At 33.1% G+C, this 12,289-nt stretch overlaps 1 protein-coding gene across 2 annotated transcripts; it reads left to right on the top strand.

Annotated features, from left to right (window-relative positions):
• Window positions 1–3,781: 3,781 nt before the first annotated feature.
• Window positions 3,782–10,994, top strand: LOC111793981 (protein argonaute 16-like). 2 transcript variants are annotated; one of them, XM_023676074.1, is made up of 23 exons: window positions 3,782–3,964; window positions 4,689–4,909; window positions 5,013–5,218; window positions 5,303–5,524; window positions 5,619–5,755; window positions 5,864–5,961; window positions 6,065–6,162; window positions 6,257–6,422; window positions 6,525–6,641; window positions 6,718–6,825; window positions 6,930–6,992; window positions 7,743–7,856; window positions 8,002–8,167; window positions 8,384–8,496; window positions 8,589–8,726; window positions 8,818–8,948; window positions 9,229–9,294; window positions 9,403–9,466; window positions 9,806–9,917; window positions 10,009–10,082; window positions 10,254–10,348; window positions 10,436–10,467; window positions 10,574–10,994. In XM_023676074.1, the coding sequence occupies exons 2-23, from the start codon at window positions 4,691–4,693 to the stop codon at window positions 10,747–10,749; spliced, it is 2,715 nt and encodes a 904-aa protein (XP_023531842.1). In that variant the 5' UTR covers window positions 3,782–3,964; window positions 4,689–4,690; the 3' UTR covers window positions 10,750–10,994. The 2 variants fall into 2 exon arrangements, with proteins under 2 accessions (XP_023531842.1, XP_023531841.1); XM_023676073.1 differs by having other exon boundaries at window positions 4,670–4,909.
• Window positions 10,995–12,289: the final 1,295 nt, after the last annotated feature.

Here is a 12,289-nt window from a genome sequence, read left to right as displayed (position 1 = left end):
TTGCTTTGATTTATTATTATTATTTTCCGGATAAGAGCTCCACGAAGTAATTCCAGAAATTACCATAGTGCCCTCCATCGTTCCTTTTTCCCACCTTAATGCGCACTTTTAACCATTGTTAATTATTTTGTTTTTATTTATTCAATTTTTTTCAAACATTTTTATTTTAAATTTTTTAACTAAATTAGTATACCTAATAATTTTCAATTTTTTTTTAGTCATTCTATCTTCAGGATCGCCCTCATTTCAATGTGGTATCAGTTCATTCTTATACCCTGGAGATTCTTCTTATTTCTAAATTTTTAAATGTTTAGATTAGTTGAACTTATTTCATCCTTGTAAATCTTACGAATTATCTCTAATGGTTGCTATGGGTAAAAATAGTTTAACAATTATTAAAATAAAAAAAAAAACACTCTACGGTAACTTTTATGATCATAAAATTAAACGTAAAAATATAAATATGAAGCCCCCAATAATTTGTAATAATTTATAATAATTAATAATAATTAAAGAGAAATTAATATTATAAGTTCAATAATTATGTTGAATGAGACTCGATGGCTATTAAATGTATATAGGTCGATTAACAAATTACTAATTACTTTCATTCTTAATTTATATTTTAATGCAATTTAATTTAGACATATAAAACAAAATATTTAATTGTGTATTTTGAAGCATGAATTATTTTAATTATGAAAAATTGATACCAACTTGATTGCTTAATTACAATTAAAATTCTTTCTTTACAAACTAATGTGTATAAATTTAATTATTTATTGTGGGGTTTGGTATCATGATTTGCCTTTAATGATGAGATTAGTTGTATAATTTTATCATAGTTTTAATTTTATTTCCCCTTTTGTCAATACTTCTTTTCTAATAAATATTGGGAATAATTTTGGAATATTCTTAAATATTTCTTTTTTTAATCTCGTAGTGATAGAGTGGTAGGAGGGAAACAAATTAACTTAAATGATAAATAGTAATTAATTAAACTATATACATTATTTCAAAATTAAAAAGTTAAATTACAAATTTACCCTCTATGGAATCAGTATTATTGCTGGCACACTGTTAGGTGTCTGTCTGTCTCGGTACTATTTGTAATAGTCAAGTCCATCACTGTACGATATTATCCGTTTTTACCCGTTATTTATGGTTGTTGATCTTACGGTTTTAAAACGCATCTACTAGCAAAAAGTTCTCACACGCTATGTTTCAATAAATTTTAAAAGTTTTTTTTGTAATAAAAACAAATATTTTATGAATTAATCTGCCAGCTAAGCACAATAATAAATAAAGAGATCTTTTTTTAGTGAAAAAATGAAGAATAAAACGATTTAACTGGTTTGGTCAAATATGACCTTTAATTTTTCCGACTGTTGCGATGGGGCCACGTGTCCATCAGTAAGCTGACAGCTAGATAGCTGGTTAGGAGAGGTGACATCCTATTGGAATTTGACACGTCACTAAGGATCAAAACCCAGGCTTTTGAGTGGGCAGCACTAATATTTTATGCCCCCTCACAGCTTCTTTTTCTCCTTTTAAAGGCATTGAATCAAAGGGCAATGGGCATGAATTATGTAAGTAGGTAAATTGGGTAAATTATTTCAATTATTTAGGTCGGTAAAGTTCTAATTTATTGTTCTTTTTTTCTTTATTTGATGCTTTATGTTTCTTTTTAAAATACATTAATCTGTATTTGGTAATAATTTATTGCTTTATTATTTTCCAAATTTTAAATAAACATTTTTTCGTTTGAGTTCAACCATCATAGACTAATATATGCTCGTGGGGACCTACCCAAATAAGGTAGAGAATCAAAACTCAAAATGGAGGAGAGAGCGGGACGAAGATTATATTTTCCGTCTTGATCATTTTTTATATATAAATATAAATGGAGATCCCACATCGATTAGAGAGAGAAACGAGCGCCAACGAGAATGCTGGACCTTGAAGAAGTAGATTGTGAGATCCCACATCGATTGGATAGGGGAATGAGTGCTAGCAAGGACATTGGATCCCATAAGAATGGATTACGAGATCCCACCTCAGTTTTAGAGAATAACGAAACATTTTTTATAAGGATGTGAAAACCTCTCATTAGTACACCAATTTTAAAAACTTTGAGATTTAAGAGTAAAAGTTCAGCTATGATACTATCTACTAATAGTAATAGTAAACTTAGACTGTTATAATAAATATATATAAAAAAATTAAAGCATATTCATTATTATTATTATTTTATTTTTTTGTATTAAATTTTGAATTTTTAAAGATTATGTTTACTTAGGTTTATTAATTAATAAACGTAAGTAAATTTTAAAAAAATGTTGGGAAAATTGTATATAATTTTGAAATGATTTTTAAAAATAAAAATGGGGAAAATAAAACAACAGATACCAAATACTTGTTATTTTTCACAAATGATAAATAAAAAGAGGACAAAATAAGTTAAATTGAATTGGAATAATATTGGGTATTGTAGAGTCATCCGCATGTGACATTGCACGTGATTTGTTCACTCACCACTCACATTCTATTCTCAATTCTCTGCCAAGTGTCAAATTACTGTCCGATAATAAATGTTGAATTATTTATTTATCTAATTTAAAATATATACGTATTTAATTAGGTAGGCTCGTCCCACTGAAAAATAAAATATTTAACTAAAAGTAATAATAACTGGGCCTTTTGGGCCCTAAATGGGCCTTCCACATAGAGTTTAAATAGCCCAACAAATCTTGGGCACCTACCCGACAAATCAAAATCTTTTGCCACCTCTAGTGCGAGGAGATATTGTTTGCTTTGACTCGTTACGTATCATCGTTATCTTACGGTTTTAAAACGTGTTTACTATGGAGAAGTTTCCACATTTTATAAAAAATGTTTCGTTCACTCTTTAACCAACGTGAGGTCTCACATCTTCATATTTTATATTTTTTATATTAAAAAAATAAATTAATATGTTGTTATTAGGGATGGAACGGGGTGGGGAGAAACTCGGAATTTCGTTCGATTCTCTAAAATGGAAAACGAGGGTAGAAAAGTGGATGAAAAACCTCTATTCGGATGTGATAACTCCATCTTCATCTCGACGAAGCTTTTCTTCTCTACTCCCGCCCCATTCCTTTCTTTAGAGAATTGGGGCGGAGAATCAGTCATTAGAGATTAGACCTACGGAAGAAATTATGATCGTAAGTCTTTATTTTTATTATAAATTAATTTAAACTTTCATATATGAGAATCTTGTCTGGTGCATTCTCTAATTACAATAATTATAATCTTATGAATGAACATGGATCAATTGATGTGACCCGAGTGGAATTTTCTTTCTCGATAATATGATAAAATTTTGAAGCAATTAATGTTATTTAAAGAATTTTAAGCTTATTTTAAATGGAATCTAGCTAAAAAATTGATTAATTATAAAAATTTAGATTTTAATCAATTCAATATTTTTTCTTTCCAAATTTAAGATTTAAAAAATAGAATATATTTGAAAATTCTACCTACGAAAATTTACCCAATTATAGTTTCTTTTGGCGTATGAGAATAGAAGAAACCTAATCGTACATCCGGACTACGAAACACTGAAATCACCACCGTTCAATCTTTTTACCTTGAAACCCGAACAGCAAATCCATCCGTTGAAAAGGCATCACGTTTACTCGTTTAGTTACCCCTCAGATTTACGGCGCTGATGCGGATAAAAATCGTAGCGTACGGATAAATATGTGACTTTTTGACAGTCCCCGTATTCATCCTCCGATCACTCGCAATACAAACTAAAAAAAGGCTCCAAAATTTTCCTTCCAAAATAAACACAGACTCTCTCGCGGGCTTCGTCTTCCTCAGAAGATACATCCGGCAAACAACTGAAGAACAGCCGTTCTGCTCTTTTTTCTCCCCCAATTTTGTCCTCTCGAAACCCTAAACGGAGTCTTGGCTTCTACAGGTTCGTCTTCTTCTTCTTCGTGTGTATTCTGTAATCTTTGTTCGTTTCGTCTTTTCTATTAGCATTCTCCACTTTCGAGTTTTTAATTTGACTTTGTTTTCACGCTTTTCTTTGGTCGCTGCTCTTCGTATTAAGCCGTACTGATCGAATTGAGGAGTTTCATTGGTTTGTTCTTTGTGTATTTTGCTGCATTGTTTCCGAATGTGAAGAATGTTTTGTTCACTTTCATGCATTGCAGGACTGCAATTACTGCGATCGTTTTTCTCTGTTGGTTTCGGTTTCTCTCTGGCTTGTAGAGTTAAGATACGTTGTTTTTCGTTCTTTGATTATTGATGTTTAGCTGCTTAACTTCTCGTTTTTTCAACTGGAGTTATGAGTCGTTGGATCATGTGCATGATGTACCTTGCTGGTTTAATGTTTTGGTTTGTTTTATGCCTTTTTTTCCCCCCCTAATATATTGACTCATGAAGCCTGATTATCTGCGATGGCTAGTTCTATTGAGTTGGAATGCCCTAAAGTTTGTTTGACTTGCGATGCTAGCAGATTGTGTTTGTTTTTGGTTTTAGCATGTTTTCTGTTGACTCGTTTTATACACATTGAGATGTTATAGCATTGTCAAGTTGTTAAGATGGTCTCAACTTTTATATTTTGTGAAGGTATTATGTTCTCTTAAAGTTAGTAATCCCTCTGCGTTCACTGCTCCAGGTTTTCCTTTTGGTTTCAGGGATGGTTGACATTACTCATTCCGAAGGTGAAAGCGAAGCCGTTGCTTTGCCCCCTGGGACACCAGTACCTCCTATTATGAAGCCAGAAAAGGCGGTGCCTCCTACATATACCATAATGAGTAGACGTGGTGTAGGAAGCAAAGGGAGACGCATTCCTTTGCTCACTAACCACTTTAGAGTGTCTGTCAATGCTCCCGATTTAATTTTCTATCAATACAGTGTATGCATTAATTTTGTTTTTTCTTATTATCTTCCTTTTATTTGTTGCTGCTACTCGTCCGTTGGGCTACATGTTTGTACTTATTACTGCTTTTGGATTTCAGGTTACAATTAGCTATGAAGATAACAAGCCTGTTGAAGGAAAGGAAATTGGACGGAAACTCATGGATAAACTCTATCAAACTTACTCTGCTGAACTCGCTAATAAAAGGTTTGCATATGATGGAGAAAAATGTCTTTATTCCATCGGCCCCCTGCCGCAAAACAAGTTTGATTTCACAGTGGTGCTAGAGGGATCATATGCAAAACCGTACGTCCATGTGTTATTTCATATTAACTAAATACTTATATTTCTTTCATTTATAACTTACAGACACGGTTACTATTGTTACAGGGAATCTGGGAACTCTAGGAGCAGTGGGAGCCCAAATGGGGCTGGGAAGAGGTCAAAGCATAGTTTTCAGTCAAAGACTTTTAAGGTTGAGCTAAGCTTTGCTACGAAAATTCCAATGAAATCCATTTTTACTGCCCTCAAGGGATCAGAGGTAGATAATGGCGGCACTCAGGATGCATTGAGAGTGCTCGACATTATCCTGAGGCAACAAGCAGCAAACCGGTAATTGCCTTCTACTGTGTCCTAAGCTAACTCATATGTTCATTTTTTCCTGTTTGTTAACTAATGTCTTGACACAGTCTCGTTGATTTTGCAGGGGATGTCTTTTAGTAAGGCAGTCATTCTTTCACGATGACTCAAGGAACTTTACTGATATTGGAGGAGGGGTAACAGGAGTACGGGGATTCCATTCCAGTTTCCGGTTGGCACAGGATGGATTATCCTTGAATATGGGTAACAGTTTTATTTATTTTTTTTCTTGCATGTCTTACAATTGATGTAAGATTTTGTATGTTATATACCATTCATCATGAATATGGAATCCTTTATATCATTTTGCAGATGTTTCTACCACAATGATCCTGAAACCTGGATCAGTGATCGACTTCCTAATAGCTAATCAGAATGTACGTGAACCACGTTATATTGACTGGGTGAAGGTACAAAACTTACGAATACATTATTCAGTTTTTGATTTTGGTGCTGGACTTATTTTCTCTTCTCTCTAACGTCTCTTTCATTCTTATTTTTACTAATGTACAGGCAAAAAGAATGTTGAAGAACTTGAGGGTTAATGCAAGGCATCGGAACATGGAATTTAAAATCACTGGTTTAAGTGAAAAGCCGTGTAACCAACAATTGTATGTCATTGTTGCACGAGAGAATTTAGAACAAAATTTTTTGCTACCTTTTTTTCTAAAAAGATTATAACCTTCATCCTTGCTTTTGTCCTAGTTTTTCCATGAAACTGAAGAATAACGGCAGTACAGATGGAGAGATGATTGATATTACTGTGTATGAGTACTTTGTCAGACATTGTGGCATTGAATTGACTTATTCTGCTTATTTGCCATGTCTAGATGTTGGGAAGTCTAAACGGCCGAATTATTTACCTTTAGAGGTTTGAACAATCGTTGTGCTTGAGAGTTATTATTGTACTTTCATGATGATTTTATTTTTTAAACTTTTTAACATTTTTTTTTCTTGTTTTGGGGGTTTTTAGTTGTGCTCACTTGTTTCGCTTCAACGCTACACAAAGGCTTTGTCTTCAATGCAAAGAGCATCTTTGGTCGAGAAATCAAGGCAGAAGCCTCAGGAAAAAATAAAAATTGTCACCGACGTGAGTTTTTTTCAAAATCTGAGTTCATATAACTCTTATTGTTAATAGCCACTGATTTAGGGAGATTTTATTGCAGGCTTTGAAAAGTTATCGATATGATGAGGATCCGGTGCTAGCTCAGTGTGGGCTAAAAATTGATAAACAACTGACACAGGTTGAGGGTCGTGTACTTGAATCTCCAAAGGTGACTAATTGCCTATCCTTTGATGGATAAGAGAGATTTTCAGTGTCATCCTAATTTCAACTATCTTATGTTTGGTCTTAAATGATTGCACTTTTGATTTTCAGTTGAAGGTTGGTAGAAGTGATGATTGTATCCCTCGTAATGGACGATGGAACTTTAATAACAAGGTAAGTGTGAAACTATATGAAGTTTTAGAGAACAAAACGTGCTATTATTAGAATATTAGTCTTTTTGCACATGATATTTTTATTTATTTTCTTGTCAATAGCATTTTCATTTTATTTTAGCACATTAAAATTATCTCTCTAATGCAAACTTGTATATGTATAAAATCTTGTATAATTTATACTTACAATAAAATAAATTATTTATTAACAAATATGTAGTTTCGTAGGTGACACTACTTCACAATTTGTTAACACACTTAGAACATTAGGTTATTATGTTATAGGAAGAAGTGAATTTGATGGAGAAGGAAAAACAAACTAAAAATAGGGAGTGTAGCATTTGAGGAAAATTATTATGATCTTAAAATTTTAAAACTGATTATAATTAAATATAATCATAGAATTCATTTTGAAGTATTAGTTTGAAGACAAGCTTTTTCTTGGTGGTCTCTTTCCTAGCCTTTTTGTTGATTTCTCTTTACATGATATTTATTTGAATTGACATGCTTTTATTGTTCCGTTGTAAATGTTTTTTTTTTTTTTTTGTTTTCTTCTCACTTTTTTATGCGGTTTGTACCTTTTGAGTATTAGACTCTTCAAGTTTCATGGTCAAAAAGACATAAAAGGGATGTAAATGAAGGAAAATTTGGATATTAAAATACATTTGTGTATATTATAGATATGCAAGACTTTTGCTGACCTGTGGTTGTTTTTTGTATTTGATATCGGATCATTTCCTTCCTTTTGCAGACACTTCTGAATCCCACTCGCATTGACTCTTGGATTGTGGTTAATTTCTCAGCACGTTGTGATACTAGCTACATATCACGTGAACTTATCAATTGCGGAAGAAATAAAGGCATTGTAGGTTTAATAGACCATGCACTATGGTGCATAATTTTTTTTTTCTATTGCTCTTCTACGTGCATATAATGCATAATTTGACCAAATAAGTCTTTATACTGTAATTTCTGTCTTATTGGACTCTCGTACATACATATGTTTGCAGCATATTGAAAGACCAATTACATTGATCGAGGAAGACCAGCATTCTAGAAGGGCCAGCCCTGTTGACAGGGTTGAGAATATGTTTGAACAGATCATGGCAAAGTTGCCAAACCCACCATCTTTTATTCTGTGTGTCCTCCCAGAAAAGAAAAATTCTGATATTTATGGTCTGATTTTCTTTTTCCCTCGCGTGTTCTTTTCTTCAGATTCTGGTCATGCGTTCATTATGTTTTATTTTAGACTTCTACATTGGAAAAGGAACCTGGAAGAGTCATCCATGTGCTTTGGCACTGTTAACTCTGCGCATTTTGTCCTCATCTCATTCTTTTAATCAGTTTATTTTCTTAAGAATTTGTTCTCTCTTTTCGTTTGCATTGTGAAAGGACCTTGGAAGAAGAAGTGTCTATGCGACTTTGGGATTGTTACACAGTGCATTTCCCCCACTAAAATTAATGATCAGTATATTACTAATGTACTTCTTAAGATTAACTCTAAGGTAATAGTTACAATTTTGAGCAGTTCCTATTTAGCCAATGATTTTTTTTAATGCTAGGTTCATCTTATTTATTTATTTTTCTTTCATTTTAGCTGGGAGGTATAAACTCATTGTTGGCTATTGAGCATGCGTCCTGTGTTCCATTGATAAAAGATACTCCAACGTTGATCTTGGGAATGGATGTGTCTCATGGGTCTCCTGGACGATCAGACGTGCCATCAATTGCTGCAGTAAGTAACAAAATATTTTGGTTTCTTGTTGTGTGATATTAACTTATTTGGCTAGACATTTGATGGTTGGTATTACTTTTGGATTTCTTAGGTTGTTGGATCCAGATCCTGGCCACTAATATCAAGGTATAGAGCAGCTGTAAGGACGCAGTCCCCTAAGTTGGAAATGATTGATGCTCTATATAAGCCTCTGGAGGATGGCAATGATGATGGTATCATTAGGTATTTGTCATTGACAACGAACAATTTCCCACCTGGAAGACTTGGTTTTAAAAATTATATAATATATATATTGCACTTGCAGTTGTAGTTGCACCATACCTTATTTTTACAACTTAAAATGTCTTAGTATTTTCATTCATAAATCTCAGAAGGTCTCCGGAATTTTTTGGTTAAATTTATCGTACAGTTATGTTTTAGTTTTTTTGTAATATCTATCGTACAAGTTCTAGGAATAGGGGTAAAAGTTTTCCTAATTAAATGCTCGCCTCTTGTGATGCAGGGAATTGCTTTTGGATTTCTATAGAACGAGCAATGGCCGTAAACCAGCTCAGATCATTGTCTTTAGGTGGGACCTTGGTAGTTAAATTGATAGTTGATAATCACATGTCTATCCACCTCTTTTTTTTTTTTTTTTTTTACTCCCAACCTTACTTGAGGTTTAAATTTTATTCAGAGACGGAGTTAGCGAATCTCAATTTAATCAAGTTTTGAACATCGAGTTGGATCAAATAGTCAAGGTACTTTACACCTATAAGAACTATATTCTCTAATCCCTCTGAACTTCAACCATCTACTATATTCATATTTAATCAAGTTTTGGGCTATCTTGCCATTTGTTTTTGGATCTGATCGCTTGATTATGATGGATGATAAATTAGAAAAATTGGTTGTAGTCTTCAAGTGTCTCTGATATCTTTTATTAATTGCGTTATAAACTTCTAAGAACCTTGATGACATTTTAGTCACTATACGACATTAGGAAACTTTAGCTTAACCATGGACATTTAATGAATTTGGTTGTCCTCGGATTAATTGTCAATGTAATTCCAGATTCTGAGATTTTCATTTTACTGCAGGCTTACCAACATCTTGGAGAGGTTAATGTTCCAAAATTCACGGTTATTGTAGGGCAAAAAAATCACCATACAAAATTTTTTCAAGCTGGTGCCCCAGAAAATGTTCCACCTGGTCTGTTCTTATCATTGGCTTTTAATTTGTTCATTTAGAGTCACCTTATTCCAGTGGCGTTGATACTCTCTCTCTCTCCCTCTCTCCTTAGGAACGGTTGTCGACACAAAAGTTGTACATCCGAAAAATTATGACTTCTACATGTGCGCTCATGCGGGAATGATTGTAAGTTCTTTTAGTAATATGTAATTCTAATATGTTCGCATTTGATTATTTCGATAAGCTCTACTCATTTTATGGGATGTTCTTTTTGAGTGAAAGCATGCAGCAAGTAGCTGATCTCTAAGCTCAGGTATTTTACTTTATCTTGAATGTTGATTCTTGTATTAATAACAGGGCACGTCAAGGCCCGCACACTACCATGTCCTGGTCGACGAAATAGGTTTTGCTCCTGACGATCTTCAAAATCTTATTCATTCACTATCTTATGTGTAAGTGTATACAACTCTGATTTTACCAGTTCTTTATAAAATTTGCTGTTGCCCAACTCATTTTACTGATCTTGCTATGTTCTTCAGGTATCAAAGGAGCACAACTGCACTTTCAATAGGTAATTTAGTCATGCCTGATATATTCTTTGAAAAATACTCAACACAGCCTAATCTTCAATCCTTTTTCTTGATCTAACTGTCAACTCGTTCCCGTTCAATTTTCAGCCGCACCGATATGTTATGCGCATCTTGCTGCCGCACAGATGAGCCAGTTTATTAAGTTTGAGGATCATTCTGAAACCTCCTCAGAACAAGGAGCCATTACCTCAAGTGGAAGTGTTTCGATTCTGGAGCTTCCCCGATTGCACAAAGATGTTGATGGCTCTATGTTCTTCTGCTGAGGCAGGCAGTGTTTATTCTTCCCCTCAGGTAAATTTTATTAGCTTAGGAAATTTTGTGTAGATAGAGCGGGAATATAGAAGCAAATATATATACCATAGCAAACCAACTTAGAAGGTGGTAGGACAATGAGAAGATCATAGATAGGTGAGTAGAGAAAAGTAGATAGCAGCAACCAACCTTCCAAGCTTGAATTTTGTGCACAGGATGCTCGTTAGATTAGAGTGCCAATATTTCTTTTTTTCAAGATTATTATGTTTATTTTAATTATAAAACAGGTCTATTGTTCTACTGAAAATCTTAATTTTCGAACAAAGTCAAGGCTAGCACCTCCCCTTCATTTAACCTCAACTCCTTTTTCTGGAGCCTTCAAACAAAGTAGTCCCTTTTGATTACATCTTTGAGTCACACAATTTCTTTGTTCGACATTTAATACCATGCTAGAAACTCCAACACATTTAATACAATTTCTTTTGGTTTCCTTCAAAGGTCTTCATACCAATAGAGATATATTTCTTAGTACCAACTCTTTTCCAACAATCCTCGACATTCCAACTCATTTGGTAAAATAAAAGTCCTATGTTTTTCAAATAAATTGATTTTATCTATATACAAGACTTGCAAGCAAATACTCCTGTGATAAGTCTCGTACTTCAATCATCATTATCATTATAATAAGGGCTCAAATATTTAACTTTCCCATCTTCAAAAATAATTTCAATAGGTTAGCTATATTTTATTTTTATGGACTATAGATTGAGTAAACCCTTTGAATAATTAACAATTATTTTTGAATTTTTTATGTGAACCTAAAGTTTGATTGGCAAGCAATTTATATATTGATATATCAGCTCATTTATTATAATATAAACTATAATCCAGCTGACAAATTAGAATCATATAATTTAACTATGATCCCAAAAAAACCCATAAGAAGAAAAAGACCCCAAAAATAATTTAAACAAAAGCAAAGGACGAGGCGCAAAGCCCTCGCACCCTAAGCCTACGCCCACCTTTTTGTCTCAGCATATTCCTAAGAATGTTCCATTTCCCACTATTCTCCAACATCACAACTCTTCTACACCAAAACCCTTCTCTTTTTTTTAAAGCTTTTCGGATTTCTTCATTGGTAGCTTTGCGTTCTTTCTTTATCCCTCTTTTTACAGGTGAGGAACGAATGTCAATAATGTTCTGTGTATGAGTCAAGAGTCGTTGAAATATTCTCGACTCGTAAATTTTTATCCTACTCTAATCTGCAATATTCATAGAGTCTGATAGATGTCAGACCATATATTTTTAATTGATAGAATAATTGTATGCACCGATTATTTCACCAAGTTCGTCCTTCTACCAAATTTATTCTACATAAAACACAACAAAACTAATATAATTTCAAACCTATCGTAACTCATTTATTTGAGAATAATTATGTATCTAATATAAATCATAATATTCCTAATAAATAAAAACTACTTTAAAATTTGATTAATAAAAAATTATTTTAAATAATCACTAATAAAAAATAAATTAACGAATTATCTA

This window comes from Cucurbita pepo, chromosome LG04 (genome assembly GCF_002806865.2).
Source record: "Cucurbita pepo subsp. pepo cultivar mu-cu-16 chromosome LG04, ASM280686v2, whole genome shotgun sequence".
NCBI lineage: Eukaryota > Viridiplantae > Streptophyta > Magnoliopsida > Cucurbitales > Cucurbitaceae > Cucurbita > Cucurbita pepo.
Note: the sequence above shows the minus strand (reverse complement) of the source record. Positions and strands in the feature narration are given on the sequence as shown.

Bases quoted from the DNA above. Each gene is read 5' to 3' on its own strand.
- LOC111793981 (XM_023676074.1), top strand. From the start codon at position 4,691: ATGGTTGACATTACTCATTCCGAAGGTGAAAGCGAAGCCGTTGCTTTG. The intron at 4,910-5,012 runs GTATGCATTAAT...TTTGGATTTCAG, and splicing joins TAATTTTCTATCAATACAGT to GTTACAATTAGCTATGAAGA. The intron at 10,349-10,435 runs GTAAGTGTATAC...TATGTTCTTCAG, and splicing joins ATTCATTCACTATCTTATGT to GTATCAAAGGAGCACAACTG.